The following is a 24,391-nucleotide window of genomic DNA, read 5'->3' on the forward strand; positions in this document are numbered from 1 at the left end:
TAATACCCAGATGATCACTGATATCAGTGTACACAACTTCGGCCTCTAATGAAGCAATAATAATGTTTGAAATGAATACATCTAATAGGGATGCACCTTCAATAGTCGCGCGCGTGACACACACAACCTCTGCTGAAATATTGTTTGTTGAGCTTATCAATTATATCTACTACTTTCTCTTGTAACGTGCCATTGCGGCCTACTGCAATAGAGCTGTTCAGGAAACTATTACCGACATCAGCCGAGGCCTGGTAGTTCAGTGCAGTTTCATCGTACTTGGCACTTGTATGGCGCTATCAATGGCATTGACTTCCGTTCAGGACCTTGTTTTGCAGGTCCGCTTCCTTCAAAAGCCGCGCCTTTGAGGAAACCAGGCATTACCACCGCACACCTTCAGTTGCCATATAGCAAGCAATCGCCTCGAACCGCCTCTGCCACTTGCCGTTTTTAGCATAGCACACACTGGGTTTGACCATCATTTCCTTTTTGGTTTCGTGCCTTCTAACTGCGTAAAGCAGTGCTTCCTTGACAGTTTGAACTGGCGAAACAAGTTTGGATAATTTGCTTGGGTACAATGCAAGGGCGGCGGCGTCATCACTCCGAAGGTCCGGCTGTGCTCGGCAGGGCTATATAAGCTTGCAGAATATCAGCTTAACGCCAGTTCGCATATACACAGGACCGGTGTCTGCTCGAAGCCCACCGTGAGGCAAATCCATAAAGCTGCGGTGCACGTTTGAAAAAAAAAATACAATGCGAAGCCTTCTCAGCACGTGCCTTATTCTTGGATTTATCTGCTTCACTGCAGCCGATGAAGGTTAGTTTTATTACTGTTTCTTCTTTTCTTCTTAGAAGAACATTCGCAAATATGTCGTTACAAATATATGGCAGGGGGCAGTAGGTGAACAATGGTTCGGGTAAATCAATTATTATTAAATCTGGGAAAGGACCTAAAAAGCTTTCACTCCAGCTTTGCGCTTACACGATTCTTGCAGGTTCGTACTATAGGCCGGGTGACAGTGTACAGATTTCAAATGCTGCTCCTAGTAGCAAGAGAGTCTTTCCACATGCATGTTGCATTAACTGTAATGCCACATATTCTGGCGACGCTGTTGTATCCGCAGCTTATTCGGTGTGAGCTAATCCAAGTTTCAGAAAACACCACAACGTTGCATCAGTTGGAGAACATCGTGCCAGATTTCACCGCAATGCTGCCGTTGCTCAAGTAAATGCTCGTTCCCCTAATTCTTTCTGCAGCGGAAGATGTGTGGAAGCTCATGGAACAGAGTATTCGTGAACGGGCTGGAACCGAGGCTCTTGCGGAGAGGATACTTGTGGAGGCCAGGATTGTTCAAAACTGCGGTCTCGAGCATCCTGAGCGTGGCCTAGCCGTTCTTAGAAAGGTGACGAAGCGCAAATTTTGCACGCGACTTCGCTGAACATTGACTGCTTTATCAGATCTTTATTTGTTGCATGTATACAATTCCTTCAGTGCGAAAAGTATTTGACGTTCGCGAAGCTCTTCACTACTCTCTCTGTTTTTGTACCGTATGTGTGCCTCAGATGCATCTGGATTGCGTGGCAAAATTATTGTGCTTGTAGCGTCAACGTATACATTTCATAAACAGAGTTATTTTTATATTCACGAGCGTTTTCTGTAAGCGCAATCTATATGCTTATATAGAGCAAATGCCGCAGAACGTATGAACAAATATTAGCTTGAAGATTGCAACTTTTATTTCTAGAGATATGCTAACAATTTCTAATAACCCGGGGCAAGCATGGATATGACGGCCGCCGGCATGCTCTTATTGATTATTGTTGTGCGCCCAGCTGACTACTAAAATAGTTAGCTTCCTATGATCAATACATTCTGTTCGTTATTATATGTTGTTGCACAGTAGGCACACCTAACCCCGTGTCGCTTAATTATTGAAAGCTATAGAATAAAAAGAGAGAGCAAAACAACACAAACTCACATTTGACGCTGTTTGTTTCAGATGTTTGTGAAAATCGCCGCTGAAGGAACTGAATGCGCCACGACAAAGTCTGGAATCACAGACACTGCGGAAAGAGACATTGCTGTAAGTTAAAACAGTTTCCGCAGCAGCAGCTCTGTATTCATCAGTAACTGAATAACTCGTTAAGAGATCAATGCAGTCAGTCATCGATAACTGTTCATACCCGAAATGGTCACTTGTTGTCTTGTATGCCTGTTTATGCCGTGTACTTTATTAATGTAGCACCACGTGCAATAATTTCGTCTTTAATGTAGCATTTACGACCTTCATAATATCGGAATGGAGAAGAATGTTTTACGTTTGATGCAATCACGTGTACAGTTAGTTTAACGTTAATTATGTAACAGGTCTGTGGAAGAAACCGGAGCAAAACAAACTGAATTGTTCATTAGTAAGAAATTTCGGTTTTCCTTGATTCCCTTTGCATCATTATCAGCCACAGATGAATCGTTAATGTCATCGTCGTCACCATGATCTTTTATGTCAACTGCTGGAGTAAACCACTCTCACAGATCTACAATGCATCCCTCCCTTGCGTCAGCTAAAGAGAAATAATTTAATTGCAGCCTAAGGTAAATCCTAGACCACACACTCACCTACTTTCGCCACACAACCTAGTTCTCTACCGTCCTCGATGGTTTTCTCTTTACTCGGCACCCATTCAGTACCTCGAGGAAACAACCGGTCATCTGCGGTATGTGGCTACACTGCCTGCCCGACTATTCTTTCCCCTAATCTTAAGTAAAATGTAAACTACCTCCGTTTGCTCTAAAATTCACATCGCTGTTCTTATGCCATTTACCGTTACGACTATCATTTACTGTTCCATTGCGAGTTGCGAGATTCTTACTGTTACTTCAAGCTTCCGTTTAATATCCAAGTTTCTGCCTCGTGTGTAAGTACTGTTCCGAATGCAATGATTGCACACTGTTTTTGCACGGTCCCTTAGTACATGGAACACCTAGTTGAGCTCAGTGCCATCCAAGCAGACTTAAAATATAATTGTCGAGTACAAGTGCCATTGTCTCGAGACAAATCGATGGTAGCATGCCCCGAATTTTTTTTTCATTATCTTCACATTGCCCGTGTCAGCATATACTGATCGCAGTGTGATGTTGTGGACAATATTTGCACCCCCCTTTTTTACAGATCAAACGATGTTTCAGAGATGCAGCGGACCATGCGAAGGTACACTTTTCTTCTATTCAACCTCCACTAATCTCACACATTCTACTTGTCTCGAAAATGTTCAATAGACACAGAGCACATATTTTGCATTTGCTAACAGTTTGCGATGTTCTAGTGGAAATCACCTAGTTCTAAATAGAGTGCTAATTTATGAGACGCTGTGTTGGCGCTCATGTGAAAATATTGTCTTGCTCTCAGGTTAACCTTCTGCTTAGAATGATCAATATGAAACCGCCTATTTCTGGTGTTACAAACAACACGTCTATGCGATAACTATCTTTTGTTGATATGTGGATTTTCGCTCTTGAAACCTGAAACAAAAGCGCCAAATCACAGCTGTAGTATTCGTGCTACGAAAGAAAAGAGTTATTCAACTTGTCCAGTAAACTTGAACCATGAGGGGTCCTCTGGAAACTAAGCAATCTAAACCCTTTGGATATAATTAACTGCGGATAAAGGATACCTGCCTTGAGGCTTAGATTGCGGTTGAGTTTCAGGGAACGGCTCTTCCCTATATATAAAGAAACATGGCATAGGCTCAGGTGCACACCAACAACAGCGTTTGTGTGCTATCTCTCTGCTCTCTATTCGACTCTAATCGTCTTTAAAATTACCGTAAAGAACCTTAGGCTATAATATTCGAGGTCAACCTTTATGTTGGAGAATGTTAACATTTTATAGGACCTTTTCACGTTACCTGGTTTAGCTCAACGTTGCAATCACTGTATGACATGTGGATTCCGATTTATTTCTCGCTGCAGGCTTCGATACCGCTTATAGAGGACGAAGCAGTGGTTTTCGACGCCATAAGGGTAAGCACAAAGTGGCTTCATGGATGCGATCTCTGAATGTTTATCCCGTTGAACTTGCTTTCACCGTTGTGCATGCCTTTTTCTCTGTCATCTTCATCCCTCAGCAGACCTTTATGTCCCCGTTCCGCCTCTCTCTGTGCAGAGTAGCAGGCTAGAGCACGTTAGCTCAGGCCGACCACTCTGCCTTTCTTTCAAATAAATTCTCTGTCTTTGTTGCAGCGTCATGGTATTTTGCTGGAACTGTGTATTAGAATATCTAGCATATAATACGTGATATCGTTCGAACACTTAGGGCACGAAGCTGGCTTCTAGTATATTCAGATACAAAGAGTTTTCAAAATTTAAGGGTCATTGTTCTTAGGTTACCGAAAAAGTTGTGGTACTGTTGGGTTACAGCAGCAGGCGGGTTCAACTTGGCGATCAAGGCCGCTATTGGCTCCGCCTGAGCGCCTCTTACAATAATACTTCGGCATTTCACCACATCTCGGTCAAACCAGTCTCTCTTAGGAATGCAATGAGAGGACGTGATGCTTATGTGCGGGTTATAACTGGTCGTTGTGGGAGCAAAAGGTCTGGCAGGCAGGCATATGGATGAAGGTCCCTCTTTTGCAGGTTCTCCAGAAGAGCGTACGTTTCATTACAGTAATTTGGGAGCGACCACAGAAAGTGTTCATTGTCCCCTGCCTCGTTGCATACAGTACATTTCGGCCATTCGATGCGCCCCGTCCTAATCAACCATGCTGGCGTACGAGCAGATCCTGTCCTTACTGTCCTTACTGTCCTTACTCAATATGCAGGGTTCTGCACGTAAATTGTGTCAAAATTTTAAAAAGCGTGCTGTGCCAGGTAGTTAGACAGAACCGTGGTAATATTGTTTGTCGTCGCTAGGAGCAAGTCGGATGTTTTTTTTGTATTTCGCCTGATTATATATTTAGTTATTGCTTATTATTCAAGTTCATTAAATATTATGTGCAGAGCAATAGTGTCAATGAGAACATTTCAGACCATCCTGACCAATTCCCGATGCAGCTTTACGTTGCTCAATATGTGCTACATAAAAGTCCTTTCTAAGGCTGAGAGAAAGCGCGCAAAAAGCCCGTAAAAAGTGTCGAGCGGCTTCATTCCCCACTCCATTTGGGAAAAGCGTGCCCAAACGTAAAGGCAACAATGCAGAACTAGACAGGAAATGCAGGTGCATACCCGGAATCGCTAGTGGCGAGCAAACTCACTTAAATCAGCCATACAGCATCATTATGTACCGAGTGATGTGAAGTGTTGCTGTAAACGATTCCTGTTCTTCGTTTCAGGCCTGCGTTGTCAAAGGTTTGGAAGCACTCAAGCAATGAGCGCAAGGGAAGGAGGAGGAGCTACGAGAGCAGCTAGTAGACAGCTTGTCCAGGAGTTTCTGCGCATTAAAACTATTTTTCTACAGCTTGTCCACATTGTGTCACAAGCATGCAAACGATTTTTTTTCTTTTAAGTGCTAGTTGTTTTTTGATGTCGCTCCGTCATGGAACATATTCAGCTAACAATTCTCGGCTTCAGTGCGAGTACGCTGACTTCAACACATAGGTACTAAAGAATGAAGTTTGATTTGGTAATTGTGTCTCTGAATATCACGTACACACATACATCGATTGCCACGAGATGGGTTGTGCAGAATACTAGAATACTCCAAAGCTATTGGGGATGCAGATAAATGGGTCCTCAAATTTGACCTGTCATTCACCAATATTGCAAATGAAGGCGAACCCCGCCAAGACATACAAAAAAACGATGGTCCTGAAAAAAATTATAAAGTTCATTCGAAAGTAGTATTTCTGCATTAGTTGTCCTAGAAATAAAGCGAAAAAAAATCAGCAGCTCTGGGACAACTACTGCTCAGAACTCATTCACTGTGACAGCAGCAGACTCCTCAGAGTGGATACTGTCACAATTGCTTGCTTGCGCTTCAAAGAAAGGCTGCATCTTCTTGCATAACAACTCCTTTGCAATGCAACACAACGTTGTTTACATCCGCTAAAGGACTGATTGCCGCCACTTCCTAAATACACGCACAGAAGCCTCTACTTTCATAATCTGCGTGACGCACAAAAAAAAACGGCATTATTTGCTTAGCGCAAATTTTGCGCATGAGCTCACTGTTAAGCATCTCAATGAATCAAAGGTGCATTGTAGAAAAGACACTACCAAGCAGTTTACCCCGTTAGCACTGCATGAAAACTTCCTTAGCATTCCCGTTTATACAATTTCACTGTAAGAATAATTCTGAACAAAGATTAACAAAGAATTTATTCTTACATTTTAAAGTATTGTTTCATTCATGACGCTGTATATACATGAATTTGCATTTTTGTTGTTGCACCTATGCGTTTTATTTGAGCAGCAGCAATTGGTGCTTTGTAATGCTTACTGCTTGTGCATTTTGCTTATTTACTACCTGCACAAATTTTTATAGGGTCGCAGTATCTCTAAATAACTAAGTAAGCAAATGAGATAAACTAAGAGTAATATATATGCATGGGGTGTCTTATATTATTGTTAATTAATTTTTTAAAATCACCCGTGACACATAAAATCCAACTTTTTGAAATTACTCTCACAGACAGACATCATTGGGGCAAAACAATTTAAGTTAGTATTTCACTTAACACATCTCGCAAATTAATATTGAAGCTAGTTGCTTTACACCCCTTATTTGGATAAATGCATAGTGATTAGCGCTCTTACGCGGTTACTGACAGTGTAAAATTCGTAGCTGCTGACAACGCGATCTCCCATCAGTTTTCAATTGGCGCAGAATGTCCTTCCACGAAGGCCCTGCAGTAGGATAAGATTTCCCACTTTCCTGCAGGGAATGAAACTGAACATTCGAGAAGCGAAAGAACACAAACCACCTGCACCAGAAACGTCGGCCATAGACGTCTTCTGAAGTCAGCCAGTCATCGCCGCCCGAAATGAACCCTGTTTCTCGTTTCGACGTGTTGGTTCCGGCTCGTCGAGGGCGCTGCCCTCACCAACGTCATCGATGCGCCAAAACGGACCTTAGTGCAGAAGCTTTCTTGACCATGCTTGCCCAGAGCTTTGCTGAGCGGCGCGCATGATTTCAAGGTGGTTAAGCTCCTTTTATTTATTAATGAATTAGTTTTTTTTTGCTGGTAGACAGAAGGTGTCTTCGATTGGACTGCACTTTCTGCACTAGTTCAGTTGAGGTGCCGTGCGAGTGCAGCACGAGTGCAGGGCCGGTTCAGAAAGTTCAAGTGTGATATTTGCGCTAGCACTGCACGCTTATTTTAAAAAAGATACAACAGAAAAGTGCGAATATTTGGGCGTGGTAAAGCAATATTATTTTAGTCTGTTTCTATTCCATTTATGCCATTACGTTCCACGTTTGTTTGAAAACATTTTGCGCCACGCCCACTCAGCCTGTCGGTCACGTGACGTCACGAAAATTCTCCATCGAATATATGACGTATAGACAGTCATTATGCTGATGATTAGGCCGAAGAAGAAATTTTTTTTTTCGGTTCTAAAGCACTATCCCCATTAGCGTCCTGGTATTTTTTTTAATTATATGATCTTTAGGAGATGTCGTCTTTAATTGACGCTGGCTACTCCTTTTCACATTGGGATTTAAGGAATAAATCCTAATAAAAATAGTGAAATCATAACGCAAATTCTGGTAGGATCAGTACACTAATGTCACACTATAACTGAAAGACAACTCCAAATCATAACAGCACAAAGTCCAGTCACGTAAGCAAGCTAATGCTACACTAAAACTGAAAGTCAGCTAAGGTACACAGCAACACAAAGTCCAGCCACATATGCGCACTAAAGTAAGCACGAAGTCCTGTCACTTAGCTAGACTAAAATCAGGGCACATAAGAAATCACGCAATAAATTATTATAAAGGTACAGAAAACCAGGCATTGGACTGACCAAAGTCAGGTAAAAGAAAACCATAGAGCGCTCAATCACATGTAAACGTTCTACTTAATACTTTCCGAGAATATTGCCTGCTTCTAGAAATGTTTGAAGGGCCAGTAACCCTCATCTTTACAACGAGTATGTTGTCCAAGGACCTAAGATCTTCCTGAGGCTGAAGGGCTTGCAATCTAATGCCACTAAATCAAGTGCTAAGCCTTGCCTGTGTGTGTCGTGTCAGCTGTCTGTCAAGCGACGTCAAAAAAACCGCGTATTCTTGCCAACTCAAAGTGATGTGTATGCGATAAAGATGCATTATTATGCCGAATAAAACAAATATTTTTTTTCGCAATAGCCGGCAACTGCCCCGTTTCGAGTAGCACAGAAGATGGCCGACACCGCTGATCCCTCTGACACTGAAAACTCGGAGCTGCCTGAATAAAATACCTTACTTGCATATAATAAAAAAAGTTAGCGCTTATAACGTTGTCGCGCTCTTTCGGCACGTATGCATCATCGCTTGGCCCTCCCTTCGCTCAGGGTTCGTCTTAGTGCGGTTTTGAATTTTACGTTGCACACTGCCGTGATTCTCGGCCACTCACCTCAAACTAAGCAAGTAGAAGCAGACGAATTGCATACACCACCGCCGCCTTCCTCATCGGGTGATCAAATCGGACTATCAGAACCCTTCTCCACTTATGCGCGTTCCTCACCTCTTGTCAGCCGATTAGATAAGAGAAAGCTGTCAAGGTAGGCAGTGCTATTTGCTTTCAAAGCAAACAAAAGTGACCTCGTATAAATGAAGAGAACATATGAATATACTGTTCAAATAACGCTACAGACGGTGACGCCAATGTTACATCAGGAGATTGTGATAAAATCACAGTGAATAGTTTTGGGGTACACAGTACATTGTCTTAGTTTTCCTGTGTAAATTTTCAAAAAGAATTGTGCATAGATATTCGCTCCTTTCTCTTTGCTCATAAATGTTATAGAAACTCTTCGCTGGCATTTTTCGCTGGCGAGCTCTCCAGCTACATCTCATCTTGAGGGATGCCTATAACGAAGCTTCAATATTAATGCTACAGGGAAGTACCACACCACATGTGTTAGGTGTTTCTTCTTTGTCCCTGTTGGTTCGTTCGCACTGGAAGATGCAATTGTACCGGCTCGCACAGCTAGCTACCGTACTACACGGAAGTCGTTCGACTGAGAAGACCCACTCTCACACTGACCACGGTGATACCTTAATTTTTCTATTCAAATAAATTCTGGGGCTTTACGTGCCAAAGCCATGATATGACTATGAGGCAAGCCGCAGTGGGGAACTCGGTATTGATTTAGACCACCTGGGGTTCTTTAACGTGCACCCAATGCAAAGTTCTCGAATATGTTTGAATTTCGCGTCCATTGAAATGCGGCCGCCGCCGCAGGGATTCGACCCCGCGCCCTGGACATAGCAGCGCGACGCCGAAACCACTAACCCATCACTGCGGGTCATCCTAATTTTTGAAGTACAAGTGGTTCATGAAAATGGCAGAGAATTGCTTATGGCTGGCGCTTTGGCATGATTACGTACGCTTAATTGCACCACATGTCTGGCTTCGCTTACATCATAGAAATCTCATGACATGGGAAAAACGACAAAAACCTAAAGAGGCCTCAAAACCTTTCTTGAACATAGTAAAAAAAAAAAACGTTGCCGACATGTCAACGAGGCTTCTATAAACATGTGGGCCAAATATTATTGCGCGGCCGGCAGCAGGCAATTAGCAATACCGTGTCGAAAGCAGAAAACAGTCGCTTGCTCTAGCATCCGCAATGTCGTCATCTAGAGCAGTTGGCGGACCAATGGTACGGGATGATTTCGTGATTGCGTTGACATACTCAGTAGCACATATTTGCTCAATTTAAGCTAAATAAACTATATATATATATATATATATATATATATATATATATATATATATATATATATATATATATATATATATATATATATATATATATATATGCGTGATCTCGCAAGATAGAATTATTTCATCATTGAACTATGCGTAGCTCTGTCTGCTGCTGGTGGCTTCCGTGATTTCAACGTAGCCTACGAAGGCCTCCACGGGGTACCACGACAAGCCCTTTCGCCGCCACGAAACTTTTTTTGGCCCGCGCTTTGCTCTGTTGGCTTCTCCACTGTGTAGCTTCCAGCACGTGGTAGCGGAAGCGAAAAGAGAGAAAGCCGGGTATCAGTGCGATAACTCAACTTATACTTTAAGGTTTCGAAAATTGTTTGCGGCATGATATTCGTCGGACCACGCACTTTAATAGTGACGCCATTCGAAGATTAGTTAGAAAAGTCATTGAGGGCCCCTTTAAGTAATACACCTACTTAAACTGTTCAAATAAAGACTCGCCTCCCCAAGATTGCCGAGGAAGAGCTATGATAATCAAAGGGTAAACATTGGAAATATCAGTAAACATTTGTTAATGCATAAAAAACGGATACGGCTGCTATAAAATGTCAAATCTAGCCACAATAGGTGGGAGCAGCTGCTAGCATCGATATATGTCACCAATTCATTTCACGTCTCCATGCTAAAATAGTCCAATTAAAATATGCTTGACATTGGTTCCGAGGCTTGTTGTGTTTCCCGATTAGATTTGGGTGTGCCTGTTTTTGAGGTTTATTTTTTTTCTTTGACGCCTTAAAATATTTCGAATATTCGACATGCTTAGAAACCACACGTAAAGGACTGGGAAAGACGTAGGAAGCCTGCAGCCCTCGGCCATTTGTTTACGAGTTAGAGCCGTGCGTGAAATATTTACAAACAAATCAGTAAGAGGAGTGCTAAGTGCCGCAAGCCAGAGAAAGACATCAAACTTCTTAGCGTAGAGTTTTAAAAAAAAGAACTTTTTTTTTTACTGCAAAGGTCATATTCAATAGCTCACGGCCCTCTTTGATCTACCATCATAAAGAAAGGTGCATGCGATAATGCCAATAAAAGCAACAAAACCAAGTCCACTTAACTACGTGTCTTGCAACTTGAAATCTGTCGAGTAGGCTTTCATTAGCTGAATTCCGCGAACCGCTTGCATCACTTTTTTCACCAGAAGTGTTTACCACCGGTTCCATGCAGGTGCAATCTTTTTGACTCGTCAATTGATTGCATGCTAGCCCGATGCTCAGGACGTTTTCCTCAAATCTGTCACTCAAGCACGCATTGCACGACATATACACAAGTTAGGTCTGCTTCCTCCTTATTTTCTGTGTTCCAATGATGGACGTGTGAAAAATATCGATGTTTGCGCAAGCTCCGAGTCCCTCTCTCCGCATAATATCGGTCACGGCTCACATCCCACGAAAGAAGGAGGAGACGCCCCTTTCCGGCACCCATCTGAGAGATGCGACACCAACGGCTGACCCGAACGAGCAGACGCTTCCTATCAGGAAGGCATTAGCAAACTGGTTTTGCATGCAAAGCCTCACGTTCGAGAAAGCGAGCGAGCGAGCGTTACCTTGCGCGACCACCTTCCTCGTGCGATTGAAGCCAAACAAAAGGGGCGATGGCGGGAAGTCGACGGCGCGTTATTGTAGACCTTGGCGGCGTTTCAATCTTTCCTTTATTCTTGTCTTCAAACTGCTCCCTCACTCAAAGAGTCGTTTGCGCCGCGAAGTTTATAAACACTCTGGAGAAGTGGCTTTAGCCACGTCGCAAGGACACCAGCGTCATCGAGCTGATGGCCTGGCGATGTTGGTGAGAGTATATAAGAACGTGGTCGCGACAGTACGGTTAGACGCATCTGATCCTTCGTCGGATACGCGCACTTCTTGACATTTCAATTGAACGCACTTAAGCGGAGCTAGAATGAAGACCGGTTTTGTGCTGTGTTTCTGCCTTGGCATCGTCTGCCTGGTAGCCGCCGACGAGGGTGAGTTTGATGACTTGAGGTTACGCACCGGAACATGACATAGTTTCTGGCGGAGATGATAACATATTTAAGTGAAGACACGAACAACAATAGAGAATTCAAAAACCCAGGAATATAGAGTCTCAAAACGTCGTTGCATTGGCGTGTGTGTTCTGAACTAGAACTTCACAATCTTGCGTACAACATTATCGTCACTCACCGACTCAATTACTCAAGCAAATTACTCTTTTATAATTTTATTATTATTTGAATACTCTTTTGAATAACGAGGTGCAAGTCATTTGAATAACGAGGTGCAAGCAAACAAGATTTAGTTAGCTTTCTGCCCTTAAGTACCTGCGTGACGGAAACTTTTGTTCTTTGATGAGCTTTTCAATTTTCAATATTATCGGTTCCTACAAAAAAAAAGGGGGGGAGGGGGGAACAATACCAAATGTTGCTTTGGAAAAGTTTATTATATGAAGTTGCTTATTCAGTTTACATTCACCAACATAACATTCAAATTTTTTGTGTGGATATTACCAGCTAGTTGAAATCTTTCTTGAAACGCGATGTGCCTAAATTGAACCTATGCGAAGACAATCTAATATGATGCACGATGGCTGAAAATATTAAATGTAGCCTGGAAGGAATGCACCACTTTCATGAAATGTTCATATTAGCACGGTTCTCTGATACATGAATAGAAGCAGTTTGACGGCGTGATCAAATGCTTGCTGTTTTGGTTTCGTATATATTTTGTCCACTTCTTCTAAATCAAATGACTTACGGCTGGTTAAATTAGGGAGAGGGAAATCTTATAGCACTAAACACAACGTTTTACACAATGTAATTAGTGTGTGAGAAATCGTGGCCGACGAAGTCTCTATGCCAAAAAGAAAATTTAGAAATTAACATGTGGTTCTAATAAAGCAAGAGTAACAATTGAAACATATTCCGAATACTTCCGCCCGGTGAAGTAATTGTTGCTGAACTTAGGTTCTGCTAACAGTGATAAACTGCATGGTGCTTCTCGCAGGAACACCAAAGCCCCGTTACTGTATTAGGAGGTGAAGCACGCTCATAGCTCAAAAATTTTTAGTGAGGTACAATATTTTACGTTGATAGCATATACAGTCAACAAACACGCCGTGAGCACTTTCTTCATGAATTCCTCTACTCGTATAGCAGATACCTTTGCGGAAATGCCAAGATGGATGTAACTACAAACTTCCTTAGAAAAATATTTAAACAGAATATTTGACTACCTGATTTTGTGTGCTTGTGTGCTTAAGCAATATAATAAGACGGCCTTAAGGTGTGCTAAGGTTCCATGCTTCGGAACTGCGTTGCAAATCAGTTACAAAAGCAACGTTAATTTCTTGGAAAAAGCCTTTATCATGATGCCTTTCTTTCATTATCAAAGCCTGATTCTCTAATGACTGCTTGTGACGTTGAAAAAGTTCATCATGCTGGAAATAGTAATCTGTCTCTTCCCAGGCTTTAGCGCAATTCCTTGTCGCTCATTTCAACGTCGCCATTGACTATATAGAATGTTCGTAGTTGACAGGGCCGCAATACTTCATTACGTTGACTGGTTGCTGCGCAGAACAATTTCACCTTGACCGCACTCACCCTTGCCAACACAGTGAAATCGACGTCCTCAGTCTCCCGTTTTGTGAACTTGTTTCACAGCTGTTGTCGTCAGCTACGGTTAACAACTACATTCCCGTGCGTGATATTCTTGCAGCCGAAGATGTGGCAAAGCTCATTGAGCAGAACATTCGCGAAAACGCTGGAAGTGATGAACTTGCGGAGAGAATACTGGCAAGAGTGAAGCTTATTCAGGAATGCGCCGCAGAACACAAGGAAGATGGCATCGAACTGCTTAAAAAGGTAAGTCAACGAGTAAAAAAGTACTCGCACGTTTTTCTTATTCTAAACTGCGCTGCATAGCTTATCACAGAATTGAGGACAATCACAGGTATGCGTAGGTGGTAAGGTGAATCTTACCGCATCCAATGTGACAGCACTGAAATAGCACAACTGAGACAACCGCCTAGACCGCAGCCTTGGCAAATTGCCATTGACAATACTAGACAGACAAAGTACATTTCACCAGGTATACAAAAGGCAAAACTAATTTACACAATGATTTTCCACAGAGCAATAAGATAGCGATTTGGGCAAGCAGGCCAAGTCAACGAAATAGATCTAAAAACAAGCAAAAAACGACCATTAGCACCACCTACCTGATAAAATAGGTAGGGTCAAGAATTCACGCAGTTAATTGGTGAAGCAAAACACAGACATTTAGCTGCGAAGTTAAAACAGCTTAAAGGTATAATTCAGGCAGCTCTGCCACTCAAATTTCTGTCCCAACGTCTGAATTCTCCGTTTGAAGATAATGGATACGTGTTAGGCTTCCAAAGAAAAGCGAAGTTAACAAGGCAAGAAATCTGTCAAAATGACTTTCTTGGCATCATAGAGCTCTCTGCTGTAATTAGTCACACTCCATCGAGCGCATCCACGGGCTTCGCTCTAGTACGTCAGGTGCCGTTCCGACTCAGCCTCCCTTGCCACAAAAAAGAAGTACTTTTAACCGAAACATTATGAAACGTTTACATATTTGAGCCTGTGAAATAAAGCATTTTGGATTTATGGATTTCTTATCCGAATCTATCACGAGGAGCGCGGAAGTGATCATTATGAGGTCACCTATTGGCAAGGGCGAGTGATAATTATTCCAACTTTTTCTTTCAGTTCACCGTGCCCGTATCTAAAGAGGGAACGCGATGCGTCGCAACTAAATCTGGAATTACAGACGCCGCAGAAAGAGACGCTGCTGTAAGTATAAATTTGATGAGTCACCGATTGACCGTCTGAGTTAAACGACGGACGGACGGAACGGCAAAGTTGACGCTGACCTATGTAAGGTATCATCAACTTCTGGAGAAAAACAAAAGCTTTACTGCGAGCAAATGTGTAAGCTAAGAAGCACGCTCACCTTTCTTTTTTTTTTGGCGGGTCCGGAAATTCCGACAACATGACGTACGAAAAGATATCCAAGTGGAAATCAAGTGATTATCTAGATTTTTCATGCCGAGTGTCGTACGCACTACGCCAAGCCAACTCTGCGCATGTGAGCAGGTAATTACAGATAAACACGCCAGGGCTTTACGTCGGTCTCATGCCGCTCAGTGCCATACCCCAGGGCATCCTTACCTAAATAGGGTCACACCCTTGCAAAACCTGGCGCTGTTAGTTGAACCGTGGGGCCACCGATTTCATTTGATTTCCTTCTACGAGAGTATAGTGTACACACAAGGGTATGCTGGCCCAGAGTCGGATGGTACTCAGTAACGGCAACTTCGCGCAGGGGTCGCTACGAACGCCTGCCTCGCGTCTCTTGCTCGCTAATGTGCGGACACCATTAGTGCGTTGCTACATCACGCTTCTGATGGCCGAGGACAGCGTCTTAGAGAAAGAGTTCATAGGACTTACTTCGGTGGCAAAAGAGTTCCTTTTTGCTTCTTAAAGATTGAGGAGGGGAGGAGGGCAGTTAATTTTTTTTTCCAGATCGCGGGAGATTCCCTGACCGTATCCAGAATTTAGGCTACTCATATTCGCTGTTCGTGGTAGTTCAAGTCAAAGACTCAATGGAGCAATTCTTTTGTGGGTCATTTCGACGCAATGGCCGGGTTCTTTTGCGCAAAGGTCGATGTCACTTGCAGTGAAGTTACAAGCGAAGAGCGAGCATTGATGATTCTACAGCCGCTAGGTGAAAAATTATAAGAACTTTGATGGTGACACCCGTTTTATGAACAACCGTTCTGACTTCGAACATATGTTGTGGGCTACCATCAATAGGTCGGATGTGACGTCATCATCACGATGCACTGTAGTCACCAACGTTGGTTCATGGAAACGCAATTACCACTTTGTATTTTTTTAATGTGCGGTAACGAGCTTGCGGGAGCATTTATCCTAATCATTAAGAACCTCGCCAGATCTAGATTCGTCATTATACAACAAGAACTCGGAGATTCGATGTAGTTGTCGCAAGTGCTTTCCAAGGTTCAGTTAGAACCTAATACCAGGGTTTTGACATTCTGCGTTGCAGCGGCATTATTGTTCACAACTGCGCAGTCTGCACTTAAAATTACATTTATGGCGCTCTCCATAAAGAGAAGTAAACTTATATCGTAGGCGCTTGCTCGACTGCTTGACAAAGTAAGGCTTGAAATAAAGTCAAAAGTTGGCATAGGAGCAGCATTGGAATTTTTTTCCGAGGCCATGATTAGCAATTCGACGTTCGGTCGGTGGTAGTAATTTACGCTTCTCACGATAGTATTTTGTTCGTTTACCTATTTTTTTTTTCAGGAGAAAGAATGCTGGCGGGAAGCTTCAAAGCGTCAGAAGGTATGTTGCTTGCCGGCACCGATAAATTCTGCATAACTACACTTAGCTGGCACATACAAGATAAAAAGCGCCCCATGCGATAACACGAAATGTCTTGTTTTACTCGAGCGTCAGCTCTAGCTCTGCAACCAGCAAGTGTTGCAAACCATAATATATGCGGTAACTCAGGAGTTTATTAACCACAAAGGAATCGATAATACGAATCTCCTGATTCACGAAAAGTAAAAAAAAAGCACAATCGTATTATCTCTACAGAAACTATCTGATCGAAGTCAGCCTACTTCATCTGCCGCGACCGTCTCCTTAATCCTTAAATTTATCACAGGAGCGTCTCACAAGATGGAACTAATCGTTTAGCTCCTCCACTCGTTTACATTGTACGACAGTCACAATCAGCTCGTTATTGTTGTTTCGTTCTGATTTGCTTGCTTTCTTTATATAGCGAGGGTAAATGCCCCAGGGCATACATGGGTACGGGCTGCGGGCAAACATTGATGATTAAATGAATGAAAAAAGATTTCTGAATCTAATGAAGTCCAGGAGGGATTAATAATACGGTCCATGCGTCCAACCGCTTTAGCTAATGAAGTCCAGGAGGGATTAATAATGCGGTCCATGCGTCCAACCGCTTTAGTGGCTACGATTATGTGGCGAAGGTCCCGGTGCAGCGAGGTGCCGGAGCCTCGTCGGTTTCAACACACGGCAAACCCACAGAAGCTGGGCAAACCCGCAGTATGTCGGCTTCAGCACTGCAGGACTTGCTGAAGCCGACAGTTTTATTGTTGCCTTAAATGAAAGAAACGTATGCCGTGCGACTGACTGAATTCTTTTTAGACTATACTTATGTTCGATTCCTAGAACACAGTTCAGTTATGAGAAACTGAAGTTAGGAAAATAGGTATGCGATGGCACTTGCTAGAAAATCAGCAAAATATACCAGGAGGTACTACCCTCAGCGTGCATAAAGAACAACACAACTCTTTCATTCGACTTCTGCACGTGCTATGACACCTCTGCGGGACCATCGATACCGTACGTCACCTAGAATATAAAGTGACTGCGATCAACCAATATTGTAGCAGGCGCGATAGGGCATTACTCAAAGAGACGTCTTCGTATGAAATATACTAAGAGAAGCCTAATACAAGAAAAAAAAAAATCGGGCACAGCGACTTGATAACGAAAGACTAGCCATGTATAAAAATATCTCGGTTTGAAGCATACACCAGAGTATCCTGACAAATAGCTCGAATGCAGGCAATTCACCTATGCATTTGTGACCTGATATATAACCTGTCAAGAAGCATAAAGTGTACACACCGTCATGCCACTGAGAAATGGCTTCTAATATGTCTTAGCACCCGTTCAAGATTAGCTCAAATTCTTCGTTGTCATTTCTGTTGCAAAAAGGAATAGCTTTCAGGTACTATTTTCGATGCGGGAGCTTCTGCATTGTATTCTGTGGCAATAATATGTAATACCTTGATAAATTCCCTTGCACATGGTTGAGTTCTTTTTTTAATGATCAGCATTAATATTTGTCTTTCATATACTTGCCCTGCAGGAAGCAACTCCACTAACGGAGAAAGAAACTGCCATCTACGACGCCATCAAGGTAGGTGCACCAGAAAACAATGCCTTACAGTACATTTTAGATGTGTCATCCAGTGTTTTCATCCATCTTTGCAATGTTGTCATCATTAATTTGGCCCTTCTTATGCGCATACGTCCTGTAATGTCCCTTTGGGACCCTTGTGGCATAAATAAATAAAAATGAGTAAATATGTGAATAAATGAATAAATATCTGCATTCGAAAAACACTATAAAAATTTCATATTTCGTATTTTGGTCCCGTCGTCTTATGTCCTGTTGTCTGACGTATCTCTTCTTACATACTGTAGTGCATGATTACATCGAAGGCGCCAAATTAAACATCGGACGAAGGAAGGCGACATGGGACAACAACATAGGCGCTTCCTTCCTCCGTTGTTTTATTTGGCGCCTTCGTTGTAATCATGTGTAACCAGCTCGCCCACCAGCACGTGCTCACTGCAGTGCATAATTATTTTTCATTATAAAAGTGCCTTCACTAGATTTGACGATAGACCACTCACAGAAGTAAAGATCTCGAGAGCCTGCCCTCACAATTCACTGGCCCAGAAAGTAATTCGACCACTTCTCCACTACCTGAAGGCAACAGACTTGAGTGCCCGACTGTAGACATCCTGCGCCCAACTTAGTGCATGTGCAAGTGCGATATAGACTCCTGTTTTCTCTCTCTCTCTCTCTTTCACTCCCCCATCTCCTTCCCAACGTGTACTGTAGCAAACTGGATTCAGTCTGTTTAACCACCCTGCCTATCCTTCCTTCCTTCTCTTTTTTCTATAAAAGACACAGATCTCCATTAGGTTAGAGAAATTTCGATTGCGATAGCAATTATATGAACACTGCATGAAGGATATTTCTCACCGTCGGCGTCGCCGTGAGGTTCCACATCAAGTCCAAGTGCGATAACATCGCGGCCGCGCTCCGTACGCTGTAGGTGCGAGGGAGAGCATGCGAGGGTGAGCCGAGAAGCATAGGGGCTTGGCACGGGTGGCATCTTCTCGCGCGCGCAGCGGAGGAAAGCGGGGAGTTTGCGCGCCGACTTATCACGCGGGCTCAAGGCCGGGGGCGCGGGGAAGCAGGGAGATGTGCGCGCACTAGCTAGGAAAGGGTAGCGCGCCTCCGCGCTTCTAGTCAGGTCGAGGTTGTGCGGGGCGCCGCTGAGCGTGGCCACGCGCGCCATAGCTGATAGCTTCGTGCGCGTTGTGTCCTCGCGCGCCTAGGTTGCGTGGAGGCCACAGGTAGCACGAAGGGAAATTCGCTCGCCGCCGCTGCCGCTCTTCATCACGCCAGCTTATTGACCGCGAGTGTCCGCCGTCATCGTGTGAGGTGCGTTCATGTTTGCGTGTGCGAGTCTGACAGCGGGCGTGTCAATTGAGTTAGTAAGCGAATTTTTACAGCAGGCTATACAGCTGATAAAATTAGAAATTTTACTGCGTACAGCCGTCTAATAGTTTGCTATCGCAATCAGTGTTTCGCCTGCTGGACGTAACTGCGGCACTTTTAGTGCGAAGAAAGCAGAAAGCAAAAAAATAGGAGCTTTTGGAACCGGAGTTTCGAACGTAAATCTATACCCATCGAAATTCGGCATAATATCACTGTGTCCAACCGAATGTGCCTTTACTCGTTCATTTTGTCCGCGACCTTTAGTGTGAAGCTGTGTCTACGCTGGTTACATTAAGAACGTCGGTAGTGATGGGGCACTTTCGCTCTTCATCGCGAACTGGCTAAACAGTTAAAATGCTCGTATTCTAGAAACAACAGTATGTGAAGTACGGGTGCTTAGATTTTGCTTTGCAATATCTACTTAAGAAATTAAGGAAGGAAGACTTAACAGTGGCCGGGAGAGCTCTAGTGGAGTCATCTACTGCCATTTTTGACGGTTGTCTCGCGCTCTTTATACTTATAAGCAGGCATACAATTTGTGTTTTCTCTGCAATATGGCTTCATGAATATTCGCGGATGAGTGCTCATTTAAAGAGCTTACCTATTTCTCGCGGTAGCCAACATACCAAAATACCGACACCCGAGCAAGACAAATTTTCACGCAGCTTTATTGAATGACACCATATTATCTTGCCCGCTGGGCAAGATAATATGGTGTCATTCTTATGATACATGATATGATATGATACATTCTTATGATACATTATGATATGATACATTTCTTGGAAATTGGCTGACGTGTCAGTGTAACCTTATAACAATACGTACAATTTTACTCGTAAGCGTGTCTCATTTTACTCGGGCGAGTCTCGTCCTACGGCGGGAGAGAAAGACTGGCCGCCTACGCGACGACAGCAGGTTCACGGCATGAAAATGCGCCACGCATTGCAGGACTTACAGTGCAGGCGCTGCCATTTTATTTGTCTTGAGCGTGCAAAAAAAAAAACGCTTATTTTAAATTGCCGTGGCCGAAGCGTTACTCTACTGAGATAGTTCTTTATATGCTTGAGCCGAGATGAGCTACGCCTAATCACCGGTGGCAAAGAACCACATCGCCCGAAATTGGAGGCGGATGGCTCGTTCCTACAAAAATCTTGAGGGCTAGGGAAACACAGTGGAAACGAATCTGTTTAATGGTGACGTTCTGTTTACTCAGTTTTCTACCCTAAAAAAACGAGCAATAGGGATGATTTTGAAGCTAACTTCGTGGATCTCGCAGCCATCAAAATATCCTGAAGAAAGAAGCATCGTTTTCCTCACCTAACGCTAAATTAAAATAAATGTTGGTGTCGGGGTTAATAAAACGACGATATTCTGATGAGGTACGCCATAGTTTTGATTCTGATCACGTGGTGTTTTTTTAACATGCACTAAAACCTCAGTGTACGAAAATTTTAGTATTTAGCCTTAACTAGAATACGACTTCGAGCTGGGCACCGCAATGCCATAGTGAAGGGGCTATCGCGGAGGGTCATCATTTAACCTGACCTATTGCCATGAGTAGAAAAACATTATTGGAAATGTGTCATCTGCTGGTTCGAAATGGGCATTCATCTTGCTGTAAGAACTCTCACAAAAACCTTATGTGTCCTGCGCATGCTTCTTGTTACACAAATGGAACGGTCCTACATGTGTCCACAAATTATTCCCTAAGAACCAATGGACGCGCGCCGGTAAAAAAAAGCTTCAAACTACTCCAATTAACCTTCATATTCCATTATTTCAGGTTTGTTTTCTTCCAAAACTGGCTGCGCTGGATGCTAGCAGCCCTTGAAGAGCAGCAACAGCCCACGCGCGTTCACCAAGTTTAACTACTTGTACTGCTTGACCGAGGTGAATAAAGGGGATCCTTGCGGTGTTTATCGCTTTTGAATGTTCAATAAACACCATGAACCAGAAATTTCAGTGCAGTTCTAATTCTGTCCTCGTCACTCGCATTTACTGTCCCGTATTCATTAAGCTGTTTGATTCCTATTGTGGTATGGTGGAAGAGAGAGAGAGAGAAAACTTTATTGCTCAGTTAATCGGAGTTATGGCAGTTCTGGGTGTGGCCCTCAGTCCAGGGCTTCACTGGCTCTTGCGGCTCGCTGAGCTTGGTCCACGAGGGCCAATTGGCTCCCCTGATCCTAGCTTGCGAGTAGTAAAGCAAGCACCAAGTTTGCAGCTAGAGAGACAAGCATTTTTTTTTTCGGATATTATGGTGGGGCATCATCTTCGCAGGGTAAAAGACGGTATCGTTGAAGAATTAGCAGCCGGCCTTTCTACAAATTGAGCCGGTAACATGACAAAAGTATTGAGCGCCTGTGCACTACAGCGCACAATTGAACACTGTTCGGAAAGAAGTTAAAGGTTTGAGAAAAACTGGTTGGGATGAAACATTGCGTAGACGCGAAAAAAAAACTGGTGTAATACGCTGGCGTGGTTCTCGCCTGCGAACAAGGCCCCCACGCGGCAGAATCAGCGTCCTTCTCTATTAAATCTATACATCGGTCAGCGCAGCACTTCGGTTTTATCCACCCTTCGCACAATTTGCATAGCCTCGATTCACGTGCCGCTGATACGTACCACTTTGTGGGGGAGGGGTAAGGAAACAAAATTCTGGCGGAAATCATCTCTCGATGACTGTCGAAGTTAATGCGATTAGCATCGAGGCAAGGTATAGCGGCACACCGTATGGCTACTACCGAAACGCGTCGTGCTTGAGGCGCGCATGAAACCTGGCTCCTCTGGCGCGTTTGCCTCAGAACGCGCTGCGCAATCTAGTGGCGTTGCCATGAAACTTGCGCGTGTCGCCTGTGCGAATATATGTTTTGAAGTTTTTCTTGTAGCTCAATAAACACGAGGGCGCACAAGAAAAGAAACAGACACACGGTTGTTGGAAGTTAGCGCCTGTGTGTGCCTGTTTTTCACTTCTTCGTCGTCGTGTTTCTAGCGCTACAAGAAAAAACTTCAAAATATTACGCCAACGAGCCCAAATATCTCCTCTTGTGAATATATATTCAGCGAAGGCTATTTTTGATATTTACGTCGCGGTTTCAGTTCAGCCTAGCAACGTAGAAATTAGAAGGATCTTCGTGTGGTGTGTCATTGAACAGGCGGAACATTCCAAACGATTCAAGTTGGTGCCAAAGAGGTTTATTTAAAAGCGGCACATACCCAGGGCAACATACCGAGTTACCAAATTTTGCCTAAAGGTTGCATTCGAACCCTGTTTCCTCGGCACATCAGCGCGGTGCTGCACCCGCTTGACACTGGATTACCTAGCCACTCAAATTGGACGGAATATTGCCCCAAATCCTGTCCAATAAAAGCGCGTGAAGTTCTCAAAGAATGCTAATGGCATTAAAGAGGAAAGCCTTGAAAGACAGACAGGGGTGCGTGCGGTTTGCTACGCTACGCAGGGGAAGGGAGTTAAGAGCAGAAAAAACATAAGGCTTTCTGATTTCTTGAAGCCCACAAGTGGACCACAGAAACCTCCATGCAGGCGAGTGCCGCAGAAAAAGAAAAGTAGTTACATACTCGTTTCCAAGTGCCACGTGACTGGCGGACACAGTCGCATCGCAATCAACCATACTAACACGCTCCCCGGGTTTATAGCTCGGTTCGAAGGTACTTATGTGCAGCTTGTGTGCAATTATTATATCGGCTTTTGGAGGGTTTCCTTGTACGTGCAAGTGTTTATGCAGGCTGACCTCTTTAACTGGTTGAATGGTTCCAAGCCACAGGCGAACAGCCCCTCATTGACCTGTCAAAATTTTCGCGCCTCAACATTGCGCTTGTGCCAGAATCATCAGATCGATATTGCACGTGCTTCAGCCTTAATCACCAGATGGGCACATGCTACAGCCTCTCTAGGCGCTTCCAAAAGAAAAAAATCTTGATATTCTAACAGGGCTGTGCCGGTGAAAGCAGAACGCCTTAAACGTCCTTTTTTTAATAAACGTAAAGGACGCAAAGGAAGGAGGTGAGTTGTCATTTCTGGCAGTGCTTCCGCCCCGTTGTCAGACTAAATGCCGTGCGCAGCAGTTGCGTCACATAAAGGAGGAGCTTTGCACCGATCCTAGCTCTCTTGCATGCGTAATCATGCGAACGACGATTAGAATTTGGAGTCGGATATCTCGGAGCACAGACGCGCTCGAAGAATTCTTCCAACTGACACAATGTACAAACATGACTGCCTCTAACATTTCAGTACAAACATACCCACTTAATGCAGTCAACAAAAAGTTAATTATTCAATTTTACTTAACTGGAGCGCTGAGAGCGATAATTATCATCTCACTTTGTGTTCCCCTGGCCACATGACTTATTTGCACAGGTGCCCTTCGCGTGCCTCACAGTGCCTAACTTTATGAAAATCATAAATCATAATTTTGAACACCCTGTATAAATTGTTATTGCGCAGGAACCAAAAGAAAATATTGAAAGTGACCGTACGCGCAAGGATTTAGTTTCACATGTTATCACGCAGGCATGAGATATGCGAGGGTGGTGTGAGATAGGCGTCGCTGCCTGTGTCTACTGTAGACTAAAATAGATATCGCTTAGAAACAAGACGCGAAAATAGGCGCCACATTAATCTGTCAGGCCGCATTGAGGCTGCGTTTTATCGTAGTCACGCTACTTCGCAAGATATAACTGCTAGTGAAAAATCAAGCAGTCCGATGTTTATCCTCTGAACAGTTTTCAAACTAGTCAACAAAGAATGATCCTTTCTAATATAATGCACAGGCTCAAATGTGTAAGTAGCGTCATAAATAAAAGATCGCCAACCGGATTTACATAACCTTTTTACGCTAGAATTCTACGTAAAAAGACATACAAAATTATGTTTTCGTTGGATATAGTATTAATAGAGGTGGACATCCAAATGGCAAGCAACTTCTACAAAAATTCGCAGTTCCATCCAAAAGGAGAAGCACCGATTGCGACAGTACATTAGTAGATAGCTGTACGAAATAAGGATAGCAGTTTTATCGGCCGTATAAACTTGTAAAGATTCGATTACCAACTAAATTAACAATGTTAGAATATGTAAGCATGACTCAACGAGGACGCAGAAAGAA

General features: G+C 43.4%; 2 protein-coding genes across 2 annotated transcripts; both read left to right on the plus strand.

Annotated features, from left to right (window-relative positions):
- The first annotated feature begins 672 nt into the window (after positions 1-672).
- On the plus strand, positions 673-5,449 carry LOC142558142 (uncharacterized). Its single transcript, XM_075670301.1, has 6 exons — positions 673-814; positions 1,255-1,400; positions 1,998-2,081; positions 3,168-3,206; positions 3,968-4,018; positions 5,326-5,449. The coding sequence occupies exons 1-6, from the start codon at positions 751-753 to the stop codon at positions 5,362-5,364; spliced, it is 423 nt and encodes a 140-aa protein (XP_075526416.1). The 5' UTR covers positions 673-750; the 3' UTR covers positions 5,365-5,449.
- Positions 5,450-11,726: 6,277 nt separating this feature from the next.
- Positions 11,727-21,225, plus strand: LOC142557305 (uncharacterized). The gene is made up of 6 exons (XM_075669035.1): positions 11,727-11,872; positions 13,602-13,747; positions 14,615-14,698; positions 16,235-16,273; positions 17,838-17,888; positions 21,052-21,225. Exons 1-6 carry the CDS (start codon positions 11,809-11,811, stop codon positions 21,097-21,099), a joined length of 432 nt encoding a protein of 143 aa, XP_075525150.1. The 5' UTR covers positions 11,727-11,808; the 3' UTR covers positions 21,100-21,225.
- The last annotated feature ends 3,166 nt before the right edge of the window (positions 21,226-24,391 follow it).

The sequence above is a fragment of the Dermacentor variabilis genome, chromosome 9 (assembly GCF_050947875.1).
Source record: "Dermacentor variabilis isolate Ectoservices chromosome 9, ASM5094787v1, whole genome shotgun sequence".
Lineage (NCBI taxonomy): Eukaryota > Metazoa > Arthropoda > Arachnida > Ixodida > Ixodidae > Dermacentor > Dermacentor variabilis.

Coding starts and splice junctions, on each gene's coding strand:
- LOC142558142 (XM_075670301.1), top strand. CDS start 751: ATGCGAAGCCTTCTCAGCACGTGCCTTATTCTTGGATTTATCTGCTTC. Junction 1,401..1,997: donor GCCTAGCCGTTCTTAGAAAG/GTGACGAAGCGC, acceptor TGTTTGTTTCAG/ATGTTTGTGAAAATCGCCGC. Junction 2,082..3,167: donor CTGCGGAAAGAGACATTGCT/GTAAGTTAAAAC, acceptor CCTTTTTTACAG/ATCAAACGATGTTTCAGAGA.
- LOC142557305 (XM_075669035.1), top strand. CDS start 11,809: ATGAAGACCGGTTTTGTGCTGTGTTTCTGCCTTGGCATCGTCTGCCTG. Junction 11,873..13,601: donor CCTGGTAGCCGCCGACGAGG/GTGAGTTTGATG, acceptor ATATTCTTGCAG/CCGAAGATGTGGCAAAGCTC. Junction 13,748..14,614: donor GCATCGAACTGCTTAAAAAG/GTAAGTCAACGA, acceptor TTTTTCTTTCAG/TTCACCGTGCCCGTATCTAA.